At 37.7% G+C, this 24,028-nt stretch overlaps 2 protein-coding genes and 1 long non-coding RNA gene across 4 annotated transcripts; 1 reads left to right on the top strand and 2 right to left on the bottom strand.

The window, feature by feature from the left end:
• Positions 1-567: 567 nt before the first annotated feature.
• On the bottom strand, positions 568-15,585 carry LOC113081119 (3-methyl-2-oxobutanoate dehydrogenase [lipoamide] kinase, mitochondrial-like). The gene is made up of 11 exons (XM_026253160.1): positions 15,188-15,585; positions 13,612-13,680; positions 13,327-13,437; positions 11,342-11,389; positions 10,336-10,455; positions 10,081-10,179; positions 9,355-9,428; positions 7,531-7,659; positions 5,320-5,409; positions 2,347-2,502; positions 568-1,991 (listed from the first exon to the last, which is right to left on the bottom strand). Exons 1-11 carry the CDS (start codon positions 15,422-15,424, stop codon positions 1,847-1,849), a joined length of 1,278 nt encoding a protein of 425 aa, XP_026108945.1. The 5' UTR covers positions 15,425-15,585; the 3' UTR covers positions 568-1,846.
• LOC113081137 (uncharacterized) lies at positions 15,070-16,746 on the top strand. Its single transcript, XR_003282107.1, has 2 exons — positions 15,070-15,178; positions 15,580-16,746. It is a non-coding gene; the product is annotated as an uncharacterized LOC113081137 (long non-coding RNA).
• A 59-nt stretch (positions 16,747-16,805) lies between these two features.
• Positions 16,806-23,826, bottom strand: lrwd1 (leucine-rich repeats and WD repeat domain containing 1). 2 transcript variants are annotated; one of them, XM_026253147.1, is made up of 15 exons: positions 23,728-23,826; positions 23,135-23,216; positions 22,755-22,989; positions 22,511-22,630; positions 22,264-22,407; positions 21,729-21,827; positions 20,798-21,274; positions 20,112-20,327; positions 19,287-19,494; positions 19,128-19,200; positions 18,882-19,022; positions 18,671-18,774; positions 18,262-18,420; positions 17,747-17,856; positions 16,806-17,434 (listed from the first exon to the last, which is right to left on the bottom strand). In XM_026253147.1, the coding sequence occupies exons 1-15, from the start codon at positions 23,738-23,740 to the stop codon at positions 17,285-17,287; spliced, it is 2,331 nt and encodes a 776-aa protein (XP_026108932.1). In that variant the 5' UTR covers positions 23,741-23,826; the 3' UTR covers positions 16,806-17,284. The 2 variants fall into 2 exon arrangements, with proteins under 2 accessions (XP_026108932.1, XP_026108936.1); XM_026253151.1 differs by having other exon boundaries at positions 23,135-23,478; positions 23,728-23,798.
• Positions 23,827-24,028: the final 202 nt, after the last annotated feature.

The following is a 24,028-nucleotide window of genomic DNA, read 5'->3' as shown; positions in this document are numbered from 1 at the left end:
AGCCAAATACTCAGAAATGTGATCTAGTGGAAATAGACCGATTATATAACTGAGTTTTATCAACCCATATGAAATGGTTTTAACAAATATCGATGTATGTGAATTTTACTTAATGTAAATACTAAATATATTTAGGCTCTTAGAAGGCTTTATGAGCTGAAGCTTGGCTGCAAGAACTAAAAGGGACACATGAAATACTATTAAAAAACTTAATAGAAAAACATTATAAACGACAATGTGTTCATGTACATATTCCAAGCAAGGATGTCGGGGATGATGTGAGGACGTGAGTACGTGCTGAGGTAAAATAATCACGTTGTAGCTGTCACGTGGTCTGCCCCCAGGGGCTCTGTATGCATCACGTGATCTTGGGTGTGCCTGTTCAGCTAAAAGTGTGGTTTACGTCACAATTTAAGCTTTTAAATGCATTTAATAATATTAATAAATATTACAATTAACACTCAAATTGTCATTGCATACTGTTTTATAATGTACTACAGTACTGGAACATAAATATCTGCCACCTATTTATAGCCTACTGCTGAAATAAAAATACTGTCAAAATGCCACAATATGAACAGCATATTTTATTAAAACCAACAGAGAGAGGAAGGAAATCAAGAGAAAAGCATAAATTTACTCATCCAAAATTTTATAATGCCCAAAAAAGCTGTGTATTTGGCATCTTTGCAATGCAAACTCAACATCAAAAAAAAAAAAAAAACATAAAACGATCTCATCCTTTTAGGTGCATCATGCCACAATTTGGCCTTTTATATAAACAAAGGAAAATGTTAATATGTGCGTGTAACTCATTCTAAATGATTCAAAACCTACTGTACATCATCATTCATTACACGAACTCATCAGTATGTCCATTTTGTTTGAAGTCGATACTCAGCTTCCACCAGCAGAGGGCAACAAATCTACAGCTCTTGAGAACAGGTGATGATCAGAAAACAAGGAGGCGCCTTTTCTTGGAAGTCATCATTTCGAAAGGACAAAAGAGAAACCACAAGGCACATTACAAGACAAAATGTTACAGATTACTTGTACTATGTATTGTGACATCCTCCAGCAGTTCAATCAGTATTTCGATAGAACTTTTGTCATTTGGGGAAAATTTCCAAATTCAGGTAAACAAACCTCATGGTCTCTCTCAGTCTCAAACATGTTGGCATAAACAAACAAAAAAAAAAATCGAACAAACTCGATCAAGAGACCAAATGTGCAAGTGGGCAGAGTGTAAAAACATCCATTCAAATATGAACATTTCTTTTAACACGGTTTGCTGGAGAGAAAACAAAACTATCATTTATATTTTACGCTGTGCTATAACCCAAAGAGCCTTTTGTAGCAACTCAAGCATGAAATCTACAACAAACTCTTAAGCTCATATAGTTAATGTGAAAAACTCAAGACAGGTGTGAAGCAAGACTGAACATTTTTTCTGACCGAGTCTTTTTCTTAAGTCAAACTCTATTCAGAGTTCACAGGAAGTGAACAATGCAGCTCCAAAGAGTTCAGCAGGAAAAAAACAGCAGGATATGACTGTCTAGAGAGCATCTTCTGAAAGCATCTGGAGTGTAAGGACTCGCCCCACTGGTGACGATGGACAGTAACACACTGAAAGTTGAATAGAAATCACAGTGCACTATATAAACACAACGCATTGTGAATCCCAAGCATGACACCCATAATCTGCAGAACACGCAGTGATACTGATGCAGTGACGGGTAATACGAGTGAAAGGACGAATGTTTAACATCCTGGCTTTGGTTCCTCTTCAGCCTTTAAAATCTTCAACATGGTGACTGACCACAAACTCTAGGGATAGACCACGACATCAAACTCTGAAGCTCTCTCCTTTGCCATCAATGTGCCGAACACGCAGGTAGACATCGGTGCCGATGCCCTGCATCGACTGGATGGCCAAGGAGCCTCCCAAGTATTCAGCATACGCTCGGGACGTAGGCAGACCAAAGCCAAACCTGGAGGAGAAAACAAGTGGCATCACCAAGATGTTCTTCAACCCCATTACACGTCACAACAGCACAACTGGCAGTTGGCATCTGGTCTTTTGTAATTTGTGAAATGAGACTTCACACTCACAGATCCAGATCCAACTTAAGCTACTATATTGATCTTGCAAGAATGCAGAGAATCTGAATTAACACATAAAAACAAATATTTACTTTCGAAGAGATGAAAAGTATGGTATAACTGAAAAAAAAAAAAGAGAGACGTGATCCCAAGCAGTCCTTCAATAATTTACATAAAAGCCCAACCTTTGTGCCAATCATTTGAGCTTGTGCTGTTTTTTTCTACAGGTCTAGCTCTTCTTACCCATGCATGGGTCCAGACTGGGGGCCGCTGTTGGTCATGTTGTCGAAAAGGTTGCTCATGCGGGGATCCTGTGTGCTCTGTTCAGCAGTGCTGAAGTGGTAATCCATCACCCGGTCCAGAATGCTGTGAGGAATGCCACCACCACGGTCTGAGATCCTGCAAAATGATACAAACACCACTCTGCTGTTTTAGGCAAATCAGTTTCATTGATTTTGTGCAATGAATATAAATGATTTGGGTCCTAAAAAATTTTCTATCTATCTAACTATCATCTGATTCCCATTTTTTTTTGTATCCATCTCCTGACTTCCTGTGCCTGTCCACAACTTTATCTCTGAGATCTTCTGAGTCTGACAGTGCGTACCATTTATAGTTGATTGTTTGCTTCATTTACACTACGAAGGACTGAGATGCTCCCAGAAAGCTCTTTTCATGCTGAGCTCATCAAAATGACCACAACTGATCACAGTTGAAAGTCAAATGGCTTTGTGTGCCTTTGAGAAGATGATTAGCTACAACAACTTTTCATTCCATTGACTTACATTCATATGTATGTGAATGCATCAGACTGAAAGCACTTGTGCGAAAAGATTTGCATTTCGCTACATTTATATGTTCAAGCTTGGTGAACTTTATCCTGTGAATTCGCATCATGTGAAACCATGTGACCAACAGCAGATGGATACGTCTCAGCACAACCTCATAGCTGAATTAAAAGAGCATTAATTTAAAACTGCAGGAAAGCGTAGTAGATTGTATGTTTAAACATTTTATATGCATTATTATTTATGTGTTAAAATTAAGTTTTTAAAAAGTCACTGTAGAGTAGGACATCATATTACGACTTTTGCAGCGTTTGAAGAAATTTTGCATGCTCAAAGTCTAGTGTGACTGCCGCTTCATTTTCTGATTCGGTTATGATGTTTCTGACATGTTGGTGTTATATCTTTCACATGGGTGTTATAAGTTGAACTGAGTAAATAGAACTGGATAAAACAAAAACTATGTCGGTCTTAATATTATTCTGCAAAGCAACAAAATGTGATCATTTTGGGGGGGGGGGGTATTCTTTCCACACCTACTATACACTTCTATTCACAAGTTTGAGGTCAAAGATTTAGTTTTTGACAAGGCTGCATTTATTTGTTAAAAATAAAATAGTAAAAACGGTAATAGTGAGTACTGTTATAATTTAAGTGTTTTGTATTTTAATATATTTTAAAATTAATTCCTGTGATAATAATTCAGAATTTTCAGCATAATTACTCCAGTCTTCAGTGTCATATGTTCCTTCAGAAATCATTCTAATATTAGGATTTGTTGCTCAACAATTTTTTTTTTCTAATTTCATGAATGTTACAAACAGTTGTGCAGTCTAATAGTTTTATGGAAACCATGATACTTTTTTGCACATATTTTGTGAAATAATAAAGAAAGTCACTTGTACTGTTATAAAAGATTACGGTAATGCTTGATCAATTTAATGAGTATTTGTTGAATAAAAGCTAGTAACAAATGTGAAACAAATTGGTTATATAATTTATATAGATTTTTCACATGCATCTTATCACATATCTAATATTGCATTTTTTAACAAGGTATTGCGGATAAAAAAAAAAAGTAAATATAGCACAGCTCTAGATAGCACTAATAGAAATAGCTTTCAAAAATACTATTTTACTTGCATCTTGAACGGTACTATACTTACACATACCGTTTATGCATAGACCTATACATACAACAAAACATTGTTTCCTGCTGAAATTGTAAGGTCAGTGATCATGTTTCAAAAGCCTATAACTTCCTAAAAAAATGTGTTAACATCAAGTGGAGCATGAATTTACATTAAAACCAAAAAACAGAGGACTTTGCATCCTCATTTCAGACATCCACCAACCAACACTAAGGGCCGTTTCATAATCAACGCGAGGAAGCCATGCGAGCGACGCGCTACCTTTCATAGTCTAAACAGTGAACGCAAGCGTCACGGGTGATGCGTGTATGCAATACACCGCTCACGCAACAGGGGGTAGTAGAGTCGGGTGATATTAGTAGAGTCGGGTCACGTGATATTCAGATCACAATGGCAACTGAAGAGGAGTGTATTCTGTTGCTGATAAACTATCGTATAAATGTGGATGAATACATATAAGTTCGCATAATTTTTCCTCTTCGGCCGCCATTGTATTCAAACCTTCTTCTTCTGTAAACACAATATACTTGAATTAATGTACAATGCTTGCAATGTCGCCCCCACCGACAACGCAGAGTATTGCGTGAATCGGCGCGTCGCGTATCAAAAACTAGGACGACACATTTGGCTATGCACGCACCGACGCATAATGGCGGCCGAAGCGTAACAATGCGTAGCCTCGGGGACGCATATGCGTACAGATGCGTTGACTATGAAACGGCCCTATAAACAGGTTCATACTTTCCATGCGTTTATGGTTAAATAAATATTGTCCATGAGTAAATATGCTCTGTGTGATGAGAGGTTTTAACCCGACTGCTGAGTGAGCAGAGAGATAATGGACCTGTTTTTAAAGATAGCACTCTGCACGATGAGCTCTCTGTGCAAAGAAGAACTCAAATATCTTCACCGTTTCCAGGAAAAAGCATTAATTCCATTCTGCTGAGTTCACAGCGGACCAACCGCACCTAAAACCAGTGTCCGTGTATTCATTCAGACGGGCAATAATCAGACACTTTCCACAAGAGATCTGTCTCAGCTCTCTTTAATTATTTTCCTCCAAACAATATCAAAACTCCAGCTGCTTTTTTAAAATCTGTATTGCATTTGCATGTAGTTTGAAATCCAACTAAAATCTGATTTTGAACATGTTTCAATGTGAATGATCAGTTGGCAACTCAAATGTTATTTAGAACATGTGGATGTATTGTCAAGCATTAATGTATTATCATGCATGTGTGATGTGGTTCAGTAGCATCAGCATTGGCTTTTAGACTCACCTTATGACGAAGTCGGTGTCATTGTTGGCGATTGTGACCACAACATCAGGCACATTGTAAGGAGTGTCCAAGTGACTCTCCATGGTGGCCCTGCACAAAAACAAATTCATGTGAACAACTGATCATAACAAAAGCACTGAAATAAGGCCTGAAATAACTGTGAAAGCTTTCCTTTCTCCTTTGACTGAGAAACAGAAAACATGATATAAAGTTGTGTGAGCAGGAAATTGCATGTGTCAGGGATTTATTCAGTACATCGGAAACATCTCCAGTTCTTGTGCAGAAATTTCACTTCCTTTATGGTTACCAGGACATACAGACAAAAAGGCAAAAATTCTTATTTGAACACTTGAACACGGCCATATTTACTAACAGTGAAACCCTCTTTTTGCCATTAAAAAGTCATTTATTTACCTGCTTGGATTTGCACTTGTAGGAGTTCTTCTTTCAGACACAACATTTTTTATTTAAATGAATTTGAAATTAATTTGTGCAATTAATATTCCTAAGCAAAATTTTGCTAATGTTGTGAAGTCACAAACTGTCCCTAGCCATTTAATTACAAAATCACGCCCATGCCCATAAATTAAAAAGTTCACAGTCTGTCTTGGGTGACTCCCAGTAGCAGGAACTGCACTGTTGTAAACCAACTGAGAACATGCTGTTCTCCAGTGAATCTGATCAAAATTTAAAGAACAACGAGAACAAGATCAGAAACATGTCTCTCAATCTGTAAGACAAGCACAGTACAGGTCTTTTGGAGGTATTTGAGCCAAGGCTTAAAAGCAGTGCTACTCACATTTATTGTAAAAAGAGTAATACTCTTCCATACTAAAAAAATCCCATGTTAATGGTGGTAGCTGACGAGCGTCTAACTGTAAACATCGTATTGTGTGAAGGTTAAGTGGTCATGATATCTTACACAGACAGGGTGAGTAAACTATTTCAATCACATTAGTCTAATGTTACCACCCATAAAGTTCAAATCTTCTGGCTATACTTTCAAAAACTGTATTTAAATTTTTATTCCAATGCAATATTTTCCCCTGAAGACTGTTACTGTAAGAGTGTTAAATGTAAATGTATTTTTTTCTTTTTAAAAGCTAAAGAACAAGTCAGTATTATTGTTTTGGCATAGGCGGTAGAGCTAAACTTGCATTGAATCCAGAACATTCCTGTTCTTTAAAAAAAAATTATTAAATTAAAAGAACAAACAATTTTGGCTCTTTGTAATTGTAGGTTTCTACCTCATTTGTAGGATAACTATAGACCTCTAGACTAATCCACACTGATTATATCATATATCTGGTGAAATGTTGGTTTCAGGGTGGTTTTCAGTGCACTGCATTATTTTGAGAGGCTCCTCTGTAGATCGTTTTGGATATTTTGCCACCATCATAGAAAACCTGTATTGTACCACTGAACTTGGACTGAACTTGGCAGGCAGCCAGTGTGGGCGACCAAGAGGAACATTGCTAAGACTGCAAATTTCAGAGAGAGGGGGCACTGTAGTAGGACAGGTCCCATAACAGGAATTTCCGCTTTCTTAAGAACACCGTTTTACAGACGCCTGAGTAGTGTCTGCACATGTAAAGCTCAATACAACAGAGGTATAATGTTGTTAAATGGGTGAATGCATTGATAGGTAAACAAAAAAATTGTATAATGACAGTGAGCTAAACAAAGCTAAATGAAACTAAGTTCAGGAGGTCTGATAACACAGTAACAGAAAAATAACCAGCTTTTTTGCATTCCCCATTGCATTTTCTCTCACTATAATGTCTTGCACCACATTGTGCCTCTTTGTAGCTGAAAGACTTTGCCTTGGCGTTTCATGACCTCGGTTGGGTCACAATGACCCATGCTTGCCATAACATTCCATTCCAGGCTTCTTGCATAACGTGTCTGAAATGTAAACGACTTCATTTTCCTGGCGTTTCACCAAAGCATATAGTGTTAACACAAGGGCACACTACAGTAACCCTCCTTCATACACGGACAGACAGGCAACATTGCTTACAGATATTTTGGTCATAGTTTATGCAGCTACAGATATCACTGCATTATAGTGGCAATGGTTCGCTACGGTCCAAATAAAGCAACTGCTTTGACAGCAAAATCTGACCGTCCCATTAGATAGTTAATATAGCATAGTCGAGCAGGAGGTGTGTCGTGTGTATCTCATTGCCGTATACATGACAGGAATGTTACCTCATCGCGTTCTTCAGTAGCTCAGGCAGGATGTAGTCCAGAGGCAGTGGGATGAAGGGAAAGCGGGCCGCCACATGGCCATTAATGCGAACCCGTGGAGAATTCCCATACTGATGCTCACAGAGCCGTCTGCCCGAACAGAGGAGGGATCAAGACATTTACATTACCATTCAAGTCTGGACGGACTTATTAATTCTTTACGATCATTCAAAGAAATAAGACATAAAAATCTGGCACAATTTATTTGACACATTTAACCATAAGCATTATTAAGAATAAAGCGTTTTTAGGACCAAGAGAAAATCAATTGAATTGTATTCAAACAATTGGTATTATACATGAAAACAACAAATTCAAAATAGCATACAGAGAAAATAAGACACGTGCTTCTGGTTCTGCCTCAGCAGGTTATGCAAGTACTGGTAAATGGATTGCGGTTTTGAGCATTTCATTAAGTTTAAAGCCAGTTTTTAAATAATCTGACACTAATTAATGAGAACATTTCATTCAGAGCTAGTAAGATGTGGCCTCTGTCTGGTCTTTGTGGGAACGCTTTGATCATGCCACTGTGAAGAGGAACAGAGCAGCTCTGCTGATGCAGCATATTAACGGTCACACTCTCATGAGAGCAGCCTGACCTCTGTTCTCACAGAAGACCATCCATCATGAATACAGATAATTATTTCACATTAAAACAAACTATTAGTGGGCAGAATATGCTTCAAACTGGACCCGACTTTAGCTTGAAAGTCACCTTAGTATAGATGAGGAGAAACTGATGTTAGATCAGAATGAGAATACAGAGATACTCTGTCCATCAGCAGAACGACTGGTTGGAAAAAGTGAAGTAAAATACGAGTGATGGCGCAGTCGTAAGAGGTTTTAGCAACTGCACATTCCTCAGGGGTCCAGGCATGAAGCCCACGACTGCATACGGTTCACATTGTGACCAGATTCTTTTCAACAGAAAAACAAACAGGAGGAATGTCTCTGACATCTCAGCAAAAGCCTCTCAACCGGCTGACAAGGAGACAAACTGAAAGTCAAGTAAACTAAGTCAAAAGAAGAAAACACTTTACTGTGTTCTGACTTAATAATGAAGTTGCTATGAAATCGGTTCATTATTTCTCTTAAACCAACCCAAACAAAAAGAGCTGTGGTGACTTCCTCTTGTTCATCTGTTTTCTTAGGTCATTCAGATCATTTTGAATGAGATGATTTATGAGGCAGAATTTACAACATGCGTGACATAAACTGATCATATTTAGAAAATGTCAACCGGCAGCAATCTTATTTTTTTGTATTAATATTAAAAAAATAATAATTATCTCTGATGAATGTCAAGACTTGAATTTCAAAATTAATATCTATCTATCTATCCATCCATCTATATATATATATTTTTTTTTTTTTCAAAAATGTTCTGCTTTCGAATAGCAGCTTGAAATTATGGCACTATAAATTCATAACAGTAGCAAACAGGTCCATCATTGACTGCAAATCATTCCTGGACTGTTAACACATTAAACTCATGTAGAAGTAAATACATTTTTTGCTCCCACACAGTAAATGTTAAACAGTAGTTCAACAGTGACCTTTAACACTCATCTTGGTAAATCACAAATGAGAAGTGGGCTTTGACCCTTATCTTGGACAAACAGAGCGCGCGCACACACACACACACAGGCTGCTGTAAATGGAGCTGACTGTGCTGATAACAGAACAAAAGGCTTTTCAATAACCTCTTAAAAAAGTCCTCGAGTCTTGAGCACTCACATATGCAAACAGACGACAGGATGCAAGGCAGATGGACAGCATACTCACCGAGCAAAATCAACCCACTTCTCGATGATCTTTTTAGGGGACAGGCGGCGACAGATAATGCCTACAAAGTCAGGCTGAAATAGCACAGAGAAAGAAAAAAATAATAAAGCATCCATTCTAGTGCTGGGTAATGTGAATGCAATATCCGTGCTACATCAGAAACGTACCAACTGGTAGAGATATTGCTTATACCTCTGATTTTATTAAAATCACTTACAACTTACATTTTAATATGTATTTATGTTGCATTGCTGATTCTTTAGTAGTTCAGCTTTACATGAGCGGTTCAGTTTGTATTAGTGCGATTTTATAGTCTAACAATAAAATGATAAACTTTAATATTACCACAAATCAAATACACAATTCATACTCTTTATTTCAGAAATGTAGTCCTAGTAAATCAACCTGCTACTTGATAATGATAATAAAATAGCAGGCATGATTAATTAGAGTAACCGTCCTGTTCTGAACCATTACAGCTCCAAAAGTGAGCAAATATATTGTTCATTGCAGCAGGTCTCTGTAATGCGACAGCAGATTTATTGTATATTTATGTGAAAATACTGGTGGTCCACTTGGCTGCCTGTATGAGACATTTTCATCACTGGCCAAATGACTAAAGACTACACAGCTTTTATAAATATAAGATCCATTGCTAATTATTAGAAATATCCATAATAGAGTAAGAAACGGCGCTGATGGGAAGATATCAAGCAAGACACGTACATTATCCTCATGAAGGGCAATGTGGTGTGTGGCCAGCATGCGGATTCCCAGACGAGACGTCAACGTTGTGTCCAAGAAATTACGAACCAGAGTCTCATCCTGAACAAACAGAATGTAAAACAAATAAACAACCAGGACAGATCCACCGATTAGGACCGAAATGAAAGTATAACGTGAACCATACAGAAAGAGGATACGGTAATATTATTCTGCTGATGATGGTGAACAAAACACTAGGGTTTTCTGTGATTTTACCATTATGTGTTTACGACATTCCCTGAATCCTTCGGCTAACATGGTGACAACATCTTTGTGATCGTCAAGAAGCTGTTTTACAAGTTTGCTATAGCGTGCCTCAGTCTCCTGGTCTGTGATCTGAAGATAAAAACAATGATGGTATGGTTAGCAAAACAATCTTAAATGTTATTCTTTTTATGCAACAGAAAATTCACAGACATAGTTAAAATCATAAATGGTGGGGTAATCATGTCTTAACGGTCATCTACCCTTATTATTCACACTAAACAAATAAATGGATCCACTTACATCAGCAGAAACTGGCTGGATTCACTTTTCTTGTGATCTTTGCAATCTTTTGATCTAAATGGTGCACTTAAATACTTGAAATCCACGGCCAGGAAAATACATTTCAGACAGCGGAGATGGAGCCCCTTCAATATACCATTAACTAAGCATTCAAAAAAGCAGCTCGCCATCATAGGAATAAGTTACATTTTAAAATAAATGAAATAGAGCACTGTTACTTTAAATGTCTCTGGTGAGCACAGGAGACACCTTTCAAAACATGTTTAAAACATCTTACAGACCACACTTTTTTGTGTGCTCATCTGTGTTCTTTCATAGTTTACTGTTACTCTAAATCGTGGGATAAGGCGAATGTAACAGAATGAGAACGTGTGGGCCCAAAATTTGGACTCATAATGTACAAGCCACGGCAATAACTATTGCAATCCCTTCAGTTGCCTCATATTTTCAGTTTGAAAACCGATATTGTGCAACACAGGGATTTTTCATTTGTACTTAGATTTGACATATTCATGAGTCAGCATTTTACACAGTCGGTCAGTCAACAAAGACTTGGGTTTCACTGGTGAGAGGTGATACCTCCACTCTGTCGGACTTCTACAGCGGATGAATCAGTTCACTAAACTCACACGCCTCTCAGGTTACAGAAATCTGAAAGCTGTTGGTTAGGCTGTGTATGAATTAATATGTACAGGTTTGGTCAACTTGCACTTACAGCCGGGAAGTCGCTCAGCATGTTGTAGGCCCTGATATAAAGTTCGTGCTGTGGAGAGAGAGAGAGAGAGAGAGAATGAGAATGAATGAGTGCAATATATGGGTAACAAATGTGCTGTGGCATAGATACTGGAGCTCCTTCCCTGAAAACCATTCCTGGCCCTCATTAAGCCTCCATAAACACATGGCTTACATGCTTCTATGGATTCAAATTAAGAAGAAGGATTGATTGGGAAACACATAAACGTGCTGAATGTTTTGAATGATCGAAATTTTTACTTGCAACAGTTCAAAGGTTGTGATGATATATTCACTGCAAAAAAATATTTCAGTTATTTTTTTTCCCTGTTTTCCATTAAAGCTACAAAAATAAACCTATTTGATAACATAAGCTGCATCCCAAATGATGCACAATACACTATGCAGTATGTACTCTATGTAGTGTATGAATTATATAAGGTTTTCTGTCATTCATAATCGGAGTCTGATAGCCCCGCCCCCTTTGCTACATAATTAAAGCTGCAACAGATGAGTGCATGAAGTGTCCAACATTCCACACTTGATTTTTTCAGTTATTTAAGTGCATCATCCGGGTGTTTAAAGTACACTTTTTAATTTTGGAATATTCAGTGAGAACGCACTACTCGCACTATTTATACTACAAAACATAATAGAATGGTGCATTAGTATGTGATTTGGAACGCACGTATACACTACCATTTAACAAATATGTGAAGTTCATGCAGCTCAAGTACTATATAAAAAAAAAGAGATATGGAGTTTGCACTATAAACAAAAAAAGGACAGCAAGAGTCCAACTGCTTGTTTAACAAGCCAAGTTTACAGTCAACATGAAGTACAGCACCAAAGAAATAACAAAACAGTTAAGCACGGTAACATGAATTAAAATGGACATGGTTTCAGAAAAATTATCAACCTCAAATAATTTCCTAAAAGAGTGCAAAATATATACTACTGTTCCAAAATATGGGATTAATTTTTTTTTAATTGATTTTATTAGAACAAACATACAGTAAAAACAGTAATGCTTGTGAAATATTATTAGAATATAAAAATAACAGTTTTTATTTCATATACTGTTTTTTCTGGACTATAAGTCGCCATTTTTTCATAGTTTGGCTGGTCCTGCGACTTATAGTCAGGTGCGACTTATTTAGCAAAATTAATTTGACATGAACCAAGAGAAAACATTACCGTCTCCAGCCGCGAGAGGGCGCTCCATGCTTCTCAGTGCTCCTGTAGTCTACACTGAGCAGCATAGAGCGCCCTCTCGCGGCTGTAGATGGTGATGTTTTCTCTTGGTTCTAAATAAATGCGACTTATAGTCCAGGGCGACTTATATATGTTTTTTTTTTCTCATAAGGACGTATTTTTGGACTGATGCGACTTATACTTAGCTGCGACTTATAGTCCGAAAAATATGGTACTTTGAAATTCGATTTTTGTGATAAAGCTGAATTTTAAGCATTGTCCTCAGTGTCACATGACCCTTTATCAATCTAATCAATCTAATATGCAGATCTGGTGCTCAAGAAACTACAGTATTAATTACTCTTATTAATAGTTGTGCTGCTTAATATTCCAGTGGAAAGTGAACGTTCTATTGATTACAGAATCCTGTTTTTTGTGTGTCTTTTTTTCAGGATTTTTTGATAAACAGAAAGTAAAAAAAAAAAATATTGCAAAATTTCTTAAAATAAATGAAGGAATTTTACTGACACCAAACTTGAACAGTAGTCTACTTTTATGAACTAAGAACAGAGAAGGCAAGTTGATTTTTCCGCACTAAATAAAACCCATGCATGTATTGATAAAGCACTTGTTCTGTCCATCAAAATCAAGCTAAGTCACGTTCAGCAAGACATCACTGCAGAACGCTAGGCATCGGAGAACACTGGCACTGAATCAAACATGGTCCATTCAGTTCTCTGTCTGAACACGATGTCAAACTGATGGGGAACTCACCACTTGGAGAATGGTTGGGTTGCAGCCGATAATGAAGGGCAGGCTGCGAAAACCCTTAATGCGATGGGCGATCCGTACAGGCAGCTCTTTGTGTAGATACCTGGCACTGCTCTGCATTGAATCAAATCACACACAGCTTCATTAGAACTCAGTATAAAGATGCAGTTAAGACACAGAGCACAGTTTTATGTGCTGACAAAATGGCTGAAACAACTACTTTTTAAAAGTCTGGCTCCAAAGTGGGTTGGGATAAATGTAGGAGCGAGGACAGGAGTGTTTAATTACCAGGATGTGTTGTCCATCAGGAGACTTCCCTACATACAGCATAGTAGCTGGCGTCAGTCTGACAGAAGGCTGTGAAGAGAACATTACTGTTAAAAACAGCATATACTTTAATTATAACAGTGTTTGATTTGATGTTGTATGTGCTGCGAGACCTTTATGATGTATACCTAGATGTCGGTCTTACTACATGCACTCACTTGAATTGTGGATAAAATTAAGAATTCAGCCTGTTTTGGAGAAGTTAAAAAAGTCCATTCTGTTTTATAACAACTACATCTGTATCCTGTTAATGTGATTATCCATGGAGTGATTCATGGGTAACGTTACACTTATTAATAGGCCTGCGTGGAGGTGAATGGAGTGCATGTCAGTTCAGCAGCAAAGGACATATCTATATTTAATATAAACGTTAACAACATAAAGCGCCATTGGTTCTTGTGTGTTTTAATCATATGGGAGAATTAATGAGACTTTGTCCTCTAACTATTTGTTCATAGTTTATAGTAAAGAAAAAGCCTTTTAGCACAATTGTAAAAAAGTCCACAATTAAAAAATACAGACCTTTGATCATACACCTAAGCGTTTAAATATCATCTTACAATGACAATTCATTGGGAGATATAGTGTGTCAACCAATGCATTTTATTCAAGTTGTTTGCAATGCTGTTATAAAGATATCTACGAATTACAAATGTTAAGAATTTCATTTTTTTACACCTGCCCCAAATTACATATTTTTGCTCCGTTTGTGTTTTTCTGAGTCATTAAAGTCTGGTGTATCAAATATGATACAAAACAAGAAACCTCGTAAACATAAAACATATGCAACTTTATTTTAGATTTTTTTTTAACCATTGTCTAAAAAAACAAATATTTTAAAAGAAAAAATAATTGAATTATTATTTCATATGTCAGGCTTTACAGGGTTGATGTTTCATGAGGATGAGTAAATGACAGATTCTCCATTTCGAAGTAAACTATTCCTTTTAATTGATTCAATTATGGAAACGATGATTAAAAGGAGCAGTGGCAGAGTGGTAATCACATTGGGTTTTGATGAGTCACTTTGAGATGCTCAAAGTAGGACAGGTTACATAAGGACACACAGCATGACTTAACAGGCCAAGATTTAACACAATACCAAGAGGTTAGAAATAATAAAATGCATCTGTCAAATGGTTAGTGCATTTTTGAAGTGCTGGTGACTCAGAAAAAATAAGTTTGATACTTAATAAATCCAATGACAACCATTTTGAAAAGTTAAATTATTTTGTGGGCCTCTGTATTCGGTTTTTATGGTTATTGGGTTTTAGGTTCTGTGATGTCATAGAGATTATTAGCATATGTGGCAGTAAATATTACCTTACCTTGACCCAATGAGACTACCGTTAGTTAACGCAAACTAGAACTAGTTGAGGCTCGAGGTCAGTGTCATGACAACACGAGAAACCCACAAAACACGTGACCACTGGGCCATCCAAATCATGGATGGAGACCGCAGCACATCTCCCTCCGTAGCGGGGGGAAGTTAAAGAGACAACGGTTAATGGAAACTTGTCGGGAAATGGTAACTGACCTTCTCGGCAGATGAGTCGATGGCAGGCTGGTTGTAAAAGGACGTAACGGTTTTTGACCGCTCCCGAGCCAGCTCAGTGTAACTGGACATGGACGATGTTGACCGAAACCTTTTGTTGATGCCATGTAACGTTAATGTTACTCCGGTCGAGTGCGGAGCTGCTGATGTGGAGAGAAAGAGCCTCGAGGCTCCGCTGCCCAGCAGCTCCACGGCCCGGACTATCGCGCGGCCGCTCATTTTACACTTTGATAACGCAAAAAATCTAAATCCCTTGTCTTTAAATTAAAGATCCGTCTACCTCACCACCCAACAGAGCGAGTTCATTCGTGTACAAAGATACCACCGCATCGCTAGATATGAATGCACTGACACTCGTTTCTTCTGGTGTTTAGCCGTTTAGCTGAAGACTCTTGCCAGCCAATCAGCGCTCGGAGGAGGCGGGGCTTTTGTGTCATCACGACCTCAGCAGCAGCGGAGAGCCAATGAGCCACGACCTCACGTCGCAGCAAGGACAGTGAGACCCACAGACCGGGTTTGCTTCCTTTGACTAACTAACACCACATACAAGTAAACATTGGGTTATAACATGTATTGTGTTAAAGAGAAAGTTTAGGATGTTTTGTATGTTCAGTACTGATTACAATTAAAAGAAGGCATACATAATATGGCTCTAGAAACAAAACTTATATAAAAATGTAGCCCAGTGACACAATTTGCCCCAAACAGTGTCAAGGGCTGAGTTGAATCATTAGGGTATATCTCATTCCAAAAAGTAATTTTGATGAACTTGTTTAAAGTACCATTTACTTGCATTATAAAAACTCACAGAGGTCAATTAATACTCAGATATTTAAACCGTGAAGAGAAATCAACATTTTGTTATAGTATCTGTATTATTATTAATTATAGATAAACCACATCTTTCAATAACAGGCAGCAGCATTTAATGTTGTTTTGTTTTTTCTCTAAATGTATGGTCATATGACGAAAATATGCTATATTAAGCAATAACATAGCAGATATGTATTTCAGAGGGAGAGGGAACAAGATTGGAGAGTTTTGCTGAAACGATCACAACTGGTCTCAGGAGACTCGTGACATGTTTGTTAATATACCAAGAGAATCCAGAAAGACTGCAGTTATGAATTTCTTTGAATCTGATTCCATAGATTCAAATTACAGTTGAAATTCTGCATTTTGTTTTAATTCACACTATTAAACTTAATTAAAATTCAAAAGACATACTTCTCTCAACTGTGAAAGGGCACACAACTCAGCTGGGTTAGAGAAAGACTTAACCGCACTACTTCCACACAATTAAATTGCATTAAGCACAAAATTAGTTTTTCCAATTTAGCAGACTTTAGGTATACCAGTTTAGTATACCAAAAATACAATTGCAGTATATATTTTTTTATTAAGCACATAGAAGTATTTGTAGTATACTTAGCACAAAACTAATGCATTTCAAATATATATATATTTTTTACTAGGGTCTTATCTATATGTTAAACAGGATAAACAGCTATTTGTTTGTAGCAACAAAATCTTAATGCACCAAACTACTAAAAACTGCACTAAATTAACAAAAACGGAATAACAAATGAAACCAAGCACATACAGAATCACAGTTTTATATGGTTTGTTATTTTGTTGACATTTCACATTTACAACTAAGAGTGAGGAATGAATGAAAATAATTTAAATAAGAAAATGGTGCGTAACACCATTTTATTAAAACAAAAACATAAGAGGTCATTTTTTGAACAATCTTGACAGTCTCTGAAATATGTTTGGTAGAAAATGTTTAAAATACTAAAACAAAACACTGAAAGAATTAAAATTATGAAAGGAGATTACAACAATTGCCTTTCACCTACTAAAACTAGTCAGTGTTATAGAAAAAGTTATATGATGGCTACTTTAGTTTTTCCTCTGTCTCTTTGAGACAATACGTCTTTAAAATAGGTGAAGTATGCGGATCGATTTCCTTTTTAACGGCTCTCCTCACAGAAACCATGATCTCAATTCAAATTCAGTCCAGAAATACAAAGAAATAAGGAGAAATACTGCCAGCAACTGAACAATTCTTCATGCTCATCGGCTCTCTCTCTTCCAAACCACAGCCATGTTCTTGTCAGTAAGGGCAACTAAGTAATGTAGCTCAGGATCCATGGCTATGCTGTTAATAGATGGCCCCTCTAATGCACCCATTCCAGCTCGAACCGGTGATGGCCACTCCAGCACCTGAAATAACAAGAGCAAAAGAGGACAATGAAATCCAGGAGCTCTGTTTTCAAACACTAACAGCAACCAGTCCTCTGGAGTCCACATGCTGAAAAGATAGGATTGGATTCAATCCTGTAGCTAACTGGATTATTTTAGTGAGAGATAAAATGTCAGATTATTTGAAGTGGATTATCATCTTTTCTGCATGACAGAAAAAAGTGAAATAAATAAAACTGTGAAAACATGCCACATGCAAGATTATCATTGATTACCAATCCAAACCTTGCATTACCACATACACTATCTCTCACGCAGCAATGGTTAACTTACCTCAGTGGCTGAGATTGTTTTTCCACTCTTGAAGTTTTCCATCATGGTGTCTGTGATATGGTACATCCACAGCCTGCCTTGCTCATCCCCACACACCACATAACCATATCCTACAAGAAAAAAAATAAAAAACAATCACACATCAGTGTTGCTTTCAGATTTTCTGCCTATCTGAAGTCATATTTCTGGGCTGTTTGAATCTGCATAAATGCAGAGAAATCTCACCAGTGATTTGGTTCATTATTAATCAGCACTGTCTAGACTGAGTCAGCATATTTCAAAGTTTTTTTTTTTGTGCTACATTTACATTTTTCCATATGATAAGGAAAGATAAAAGCTTGTGCAAAATAATGGTAATCACAATTGTGAGTGGCCATATCGAGAGTAAAATTTTTCCCTATTAAGAACTATAGGAGTGACACGTCTTGGGTATTCTATATAATCATGATCACAATTAAAATACGACTGATTGTGCAGCCCTACTTTATGACTTTTCAGACACATATGATGAATACCTGGACAGGTGCTGAGAGACAGGTATGGGATGTCCGTGCTGGACCACTGCAGTTCAGCCAGAACGACAGCTGCCACCTCTTTCTTTCTGCCATTCCAGGAGGCCCGCGTGGCTCTCCAGCTCCACAGGTAGATAGAGCCCTGCATGTGGCTCTTGGACGCTGGGGGAAAAATTACAACATTCATTATCAGACAAAACAAAGGCAAGAATCTGTTGAGAGAAAATTTCATAGAGAATAAGTCTAACTTTATACTAGGCACAATTTTAAATGAAAATGTACATGTAAGACTTTACACTATATAATACTATATATATACTAACTATTATTATTATTAGCATTATAGCTTAGGTTATATATTAAGTATATTATTTGGTCAACAAGTCTTACATTTTTCTTCCTGTTTACTCACCCACTATATCATCTGAGAGGAAGCTCAGTCCATCAATAGTCCGGTAGGTGTTTTTCTTGTCCTTTTTCTTGTAAACTGGAAACACAATCTCCATCTCCTCATTTCTACAAAAACATGCAAATTACAATCAAGTGTTTTTTTCTTTGACAAGACGCACAGATAAATCGGCAGAGGGATGATGATCATTTCTGAACTGGTGAAGAACTCAAACCTTTTCTGCGTGTTTTTGCTGAGCTCGGTGTTAAAGATATACAGGCCGTCATCGCAGCCTGAGAGGAGGTGTGTGTCTGGAGACGAGGGGGGCAGAGAGAGATGCAGAGGAGTGGAGCCCGTCTCCAGGACTAGCAGCTTACTGCAAAAACATACAAGTGAAAAAGTTTGTAAGAATGCAAATGTAAAGAAAAAAATAAGCAGCACATTGTAAATGAATTTTTAAAAATTCTGAACAATAAATAACCTTATTTTGAAGTTGTAATCACGATCCAGTCCACCAATGTCCCACAAAAAGATCTTATTTTCATATGTCCCAGCTGTAAATAAAAATATAGGTTTTTAGTTAGTTACATCTATATAGCTCCACTGAAGTCTCACAGTGTTCACTGATTGCTTCACTCACTGAAGAGGAAGCTAGCGCTTCGTGGACTGAAGCGCATGATGGAAATGGCCCGTCGACTGGCACGAAACTCTCCAAATGCCAGGTTGACTCGGGGATGGATGAGCTTCACCAGACCCCTCTTACCCCCAGCTGCCAGGATATTGCAGGGCCGGCCAGAGCCACCAGTCCTGGACATCAGCACCGTGGACCATGCTATTGAGAAGAACTCCTACAAGACAACAGGGGATGTAACATTCAATTTACATCCACTGGATGCCAGTCAAAGGCAGCCTGTTTGCTTTTAACTCTTGCAGAGCAGGCCACTGGATTGTGTGGCATCAGAAGCTATGTTCGTAACAGAACACACACAGAATGGAATCTCACTACATACAGTACATAATACACATTGTGTTTTTTTTTTTTTTTAAATAGTATATGGAAAAAAAGTAGGCACTATGCAAACATTTTAGCTGTTGTGGTGCCACAAAGTTATTCGAAAAAACTTCCAGTAATATTTAATATGCAAATATGTCAACTACCAGTAATATTAAATTGACCAATCGAATAATCAGTTTTACTAATATTTTTAAAAACAAAATAAATTACATTATAAAATATGCTGTGTTAAAATAAAATAAAAATCAATATTGGTTTTGTTAGGTCATCTAGGTATTCAATCCATATGGAATCTTTTCATTAGATGCATGTAGAGGTACATGTGCACAGCAGAAATCTGAATATCCAGTACATTGCATGCATCATTTATGTGATACAGAAAACTGATTGGCCAACACAACTAAGCCACCTGGTGGTCAGAGATATGGTTCAGAACTTCTCTGCACTCACCTCACCAGGAACCTTGTATTTCTTCAGCACGTGTCCTGACTCGCAGTCAATCACACACAAAGTCTCTCCTCCACATGTGGCAACTGTCCGAGACCCACCGCTACATTCCCGCGGGGGCTCAAAGGCACAGGCCCAAAGCTGAGTGCTGAAGTCCTCAGGACTGTCCTGTCGACTGTGACACTGCAAGACATGCACCGGCTGCAGACTCACCGGCTCCTGTAACCGAAGGGAGAGAGACGCCCATTAACGATCTGCTAATGACTGAGCAACGAGCAATCAACAGAAAACTGAATACAAATACAACAAAAGCAACAGCAGGAATCCACAACTTAAGAGTGATTCAGTGACAATTCACAAGCAAATACAATAGTCTGGCACAATAAGCTAATTGTTTAGACACAAACCTTAGTCAGAATGTTCATTAATGGTCAAAAAGTTTCAGAAAAGTTTTTTCTGAAATTAATGATTTTTATCTTTACTCAGATAACAATATCAGATTATGCCAACCTACTTACTGAGCCTTTTTTATTGACTTTTTAATTTCATGTCTCCAAAAAAATATAAAAATGAAAATGAATATAGTTAGTTTTTCGTTATTTTGTCATAGATGTATATTCAAGTAACTGTATGCATTGTCAATATATTTCTGATTCGACAAAAAAAAAAGCGTCATGTCTTTGACTCACCTGAGGAACTTTGAGTTTGGCACTGGCAGTTTTCCGAGGAGTGTTGTTTTCTGTTTTGGCAGTTTTCAGTTTGCTCTGTTGACTTGTGGTCTGATCTTTAGCTGTTTTCCTCGGGGTCTCATCTTTAGCTGGTCTTGATGTGGGCGTAGATATGACTGACTTTGCTGCCTTCCTGGGGCTTTCAGTTTTGCCAGCATTTTCTAGACGGCTTGATTTCCTTGGACTCCCCTCTGGGGTGCCTGCATTGGTCATTCTGGTGTGCTTTCTCGGGCTGGACATTATAGGGCCAGCTTTCTGTGGAGTACTTGTCACACGCGTGGATTTTCGTGGACTAGCCTCAACTGGAGCTGCGCTCGCCAGGCGACTCGACTTTCGTGGACTGGCCTCTGCTGCCACCTCAGAGTTGTTTCTGGTTCTTTTCTGAGGACTTGTGATACTGTTACCACCAAGATCACGAGTTTTTCTCTCTGTGCGAGTCTGTGTTGTTTAAAAAAAATAATTATTTAATGCAATTAGAGTCACAAACGTTTTTAAAAGGTGCCCTTGATACATCCTTAAGTCAGGATGGAAGAAAGTATTTTAGCCATATCAAGCCTACTGTCTCATGCAAATTTCTAAACTTAGCTTGACAACCTGTTATACACAATCTTCTGTATGCTTTCTGTCGTCTGATTTAAATGTTATACTTTTGTATGGCCTTTTAGTATAAATCTAAAAATCATTGATTTTCACTACAAGATAGCAGAATTTGATCATGCTTTTTGGACATAATGTATATTCAGAAACTGCACCAAAGTTTTTCTCAGTTTTGACCACTGAACAAAATTAAAAAGTTAAAAGCTCCACGTTCTCTTATAATCACACTATAATGAACCACACAAGCCTGATGTATCAAATATGTCACTAAACAAAATTATGCTGATGGCTTTACCTCATTTTCCTTTGTTGGAGTTGTGTCTGTGACTTTACCTCCTTCTTCTTCTTCACTGCATGTCAGTGACTTCAAATATTCCTTTGCAATCATTTCAACCTAAAAAAAAGGAATGAGGTGAAATGCAAGCAAATTTAAGTAAGGTGATCATATATCTTTTCATACATATTTTTCCTGGACATGTGCTGGCCAGGTTTTCTAAATTGCCTAAAATGTCAGGGTTTTGACTATGTTTTCAAACTTGCTGTAGTAGACCAAAAGTGTGCTGGCATTGACACTGACATAAAGCGACCAATCATGGAGTCCAAGATGGGATCTACAGAGAACGGTCAAAGGAATTCAAACACATATACATATATAATATGAGAACTGTAGAGAGCATGTCAATAGGAAAATAAAGCGTAAACCCATTAGGCAATTTAGAAATTGAGCCAAAATAAAGGACAAATGATCCTCTGAGTGAAGTCAGAACATTTTAGAAGCTCTATGAATGCAAAATCTATATCATACACACTATTCACGCTAGAGTACCCACCCTCCACTTTGTGTATTCACTCAAGGAATTTGGACCATATTTGATTTGGGCACAGGCAGCAATAAAGCGCTTCTCAACAGCAGCCAGACTTTGTGCTGTAATGGGATCAGGGAGACTGAAGCTTCGTTCCCACACACCAATCACCTAAACGGTACCAAAAAAAGCAGATTTAAGAAACATGGCAGAGACAAACGGTTTTCGCTGTGGTCAAGGGTTGAAAGTGACAAGAGGAACAGTCAGTTCTCACCCTCTTCCCGAGGATCTCGGTGCTGCCGTGGCGGATATGATGCGCCGTGGAGCTAATATCCTTCCCATTGAACATTCTCAGTTTAGGTAACAGGAAGATCACTTTGTGTTCATCATTGACCTAAAAACAATTCATAGACACAACATGACCCACAGTGTCTAAAATGCCACTGAAGATACTATTGATGAAACTTGAACTTGATTTTTGACAATGTGAGGATTGAATTTCAGAGCATGATTCTCACTGTGAGGTAGAGGTTGTCCTCTAGTCGGAGTTCCTCTATGTTTCTCAGGGCTTCCAGTGACACTACATCCTCCAGATCATTGTTTGAGCAGTTAAGGATCTTCAGAGAGGGCAGATGGAGGCCTTTAGGAATCTCCTGCAGCATGTTCCCAGACAAATCCAACTGCTCCAGACTACACAGTTTAGATAGCAGAGGCACAGGCAGATCCTCGCTCTTCAGTCCCATGCGTGAGAGACTGTGCAGAACAGAGATTACATGAGTATATATTAGAGCAACATTAAAAGCAATTCAGTTTTTAAACATAAGGGCATTAAAATAGTGTTTTCTATTCTTTAAAACCATAACATCATGCCTAGGACACACACAAATGACTTTCTTACTTGAGGATCTTGATCTGTTCCAACTTGTTGGTCTTTGGAGAGCTTTTCTCCAGCAGTATCTTCTCTGTTATCTTCTCCATGACTGTGAAAGTGTGAGTATTGTGTCTAATCAGGGCTTTTATAAAGGTGGGCTGTGTCGACAACAGGTTTCAGAGACGTACTAAAACTCTTGCTATTGGATGTTTAGGTGTCAGATCCACAATGCACCTGGTTTTGTTATGTAATGATACAGGACAATTGGTAAATTCACGCCCTATAGGGGCTCTAAACACAGGAGATCGCCCTGAAACTTTTGTAGAGACTAGAGAGAAACATAATTTGCATCCTGTAAATACTGGAAAGGGCTAAATAAACAAAGAAAATGTGTGGTTATAAATCCGAAACCAATTTGTACATTAATAAAGAAGTAAAATGACGCTAAACGCAATTTTGAAAGCACAACGATGAAGATATTTAAACGTTGGGATCATTTTCTTAATAACGTTACGTATTTATTAATTGGTTAAGACAATTGGCTGCTAAATTCGTAACCGCATGTTCATTGTACAGTTGCATTTAGGTTTATTAAATCAAAGTTTGTTTACACAGCTTACCTCTAATGTACATGCGGGGCAAGAGATCTTTAAATATTCAGTACTCGCAGTCACGTGGATTAGAACGGCATAACGTTTTCCCGGGAAAATACAAATGAACTTTGACCGATTTTGACGTAAAGTTTGGTTTTGGCGCCACCATTCCGCCATTTTGAGTGTGGCACTGCAGTGAGAAAATCTGAAGGTCCAGTTACCATATATATTCATAAAATATAGTTTTCAACTAATGGGCAAATTTCCAATATAGCTTGGTGAGCATGAAATAATTATTTCACGAACAATTTTAACTGGAAACACTTTT

Source organism: Carassius auratus, chromosome 5, assembly GCF_003368295.1.
Source record: "Carassius auratus strain Wakin chromosome 5, ASM336829v1, whole genome shotgun sequence".
NCBI lineage: Eukaryota > Metazoa > Chordata > Actinopteri > Cypriniformes > Cyprinidae > Carassius > Carassius auratus.
The sequence above is the reverse complement of the archived record's forward strand: the minus strand, read 5'-3'. Positions and strand labels throughout refer to the sequence as shown.

What these genes read in the sequence shown, in the direction of transcription:
- LOC113081119 (XM_026253160.1), bottom strand. Translation starts at nt 15,424, where the DNA reads ATGAGCGGCCGCGCGATAGTCCGGGCCGTGGAGCTGCTGGGCAGCGGA. An exon ending in CTGATGGACAACACATCCTG is followed by an intron (nt 13,438 to 13,611) that starts GTAATTAAACAC and finishes GATTCAATGCAG; the next exon opens with AGCAGTGCCAGGTATCTACA. An exon ending in CTACTGAAGAACGCGATGAG is followed by an intron (nt 5,410 to 7,530) that starts GTAACATTCCTG and finishes GTTTTTGTGCAG; the next exon opens with GGCCACCATGGAGAGTCACT.
- lrwd1 (XM_026253147.1), bottom strand. An exon ending in GAACAGATCAAGATCCTCAA is followed by an intron (nt 22,990 to 23,134) that starts GTAAGAAAGTCA and finishes TGTTCTGCACAG; the next exon opens with TCTCTCACGCATGGGACTGA. An exon ending in CCTCTCAGATGATATAGTGG is followed by an intron (nt 18,421 to 18,670) that starts GTGAGTAAACAG and finishes TTTTTCCCCCAG; the next exon opens with CGTCCAAGAGCCACATGCAG.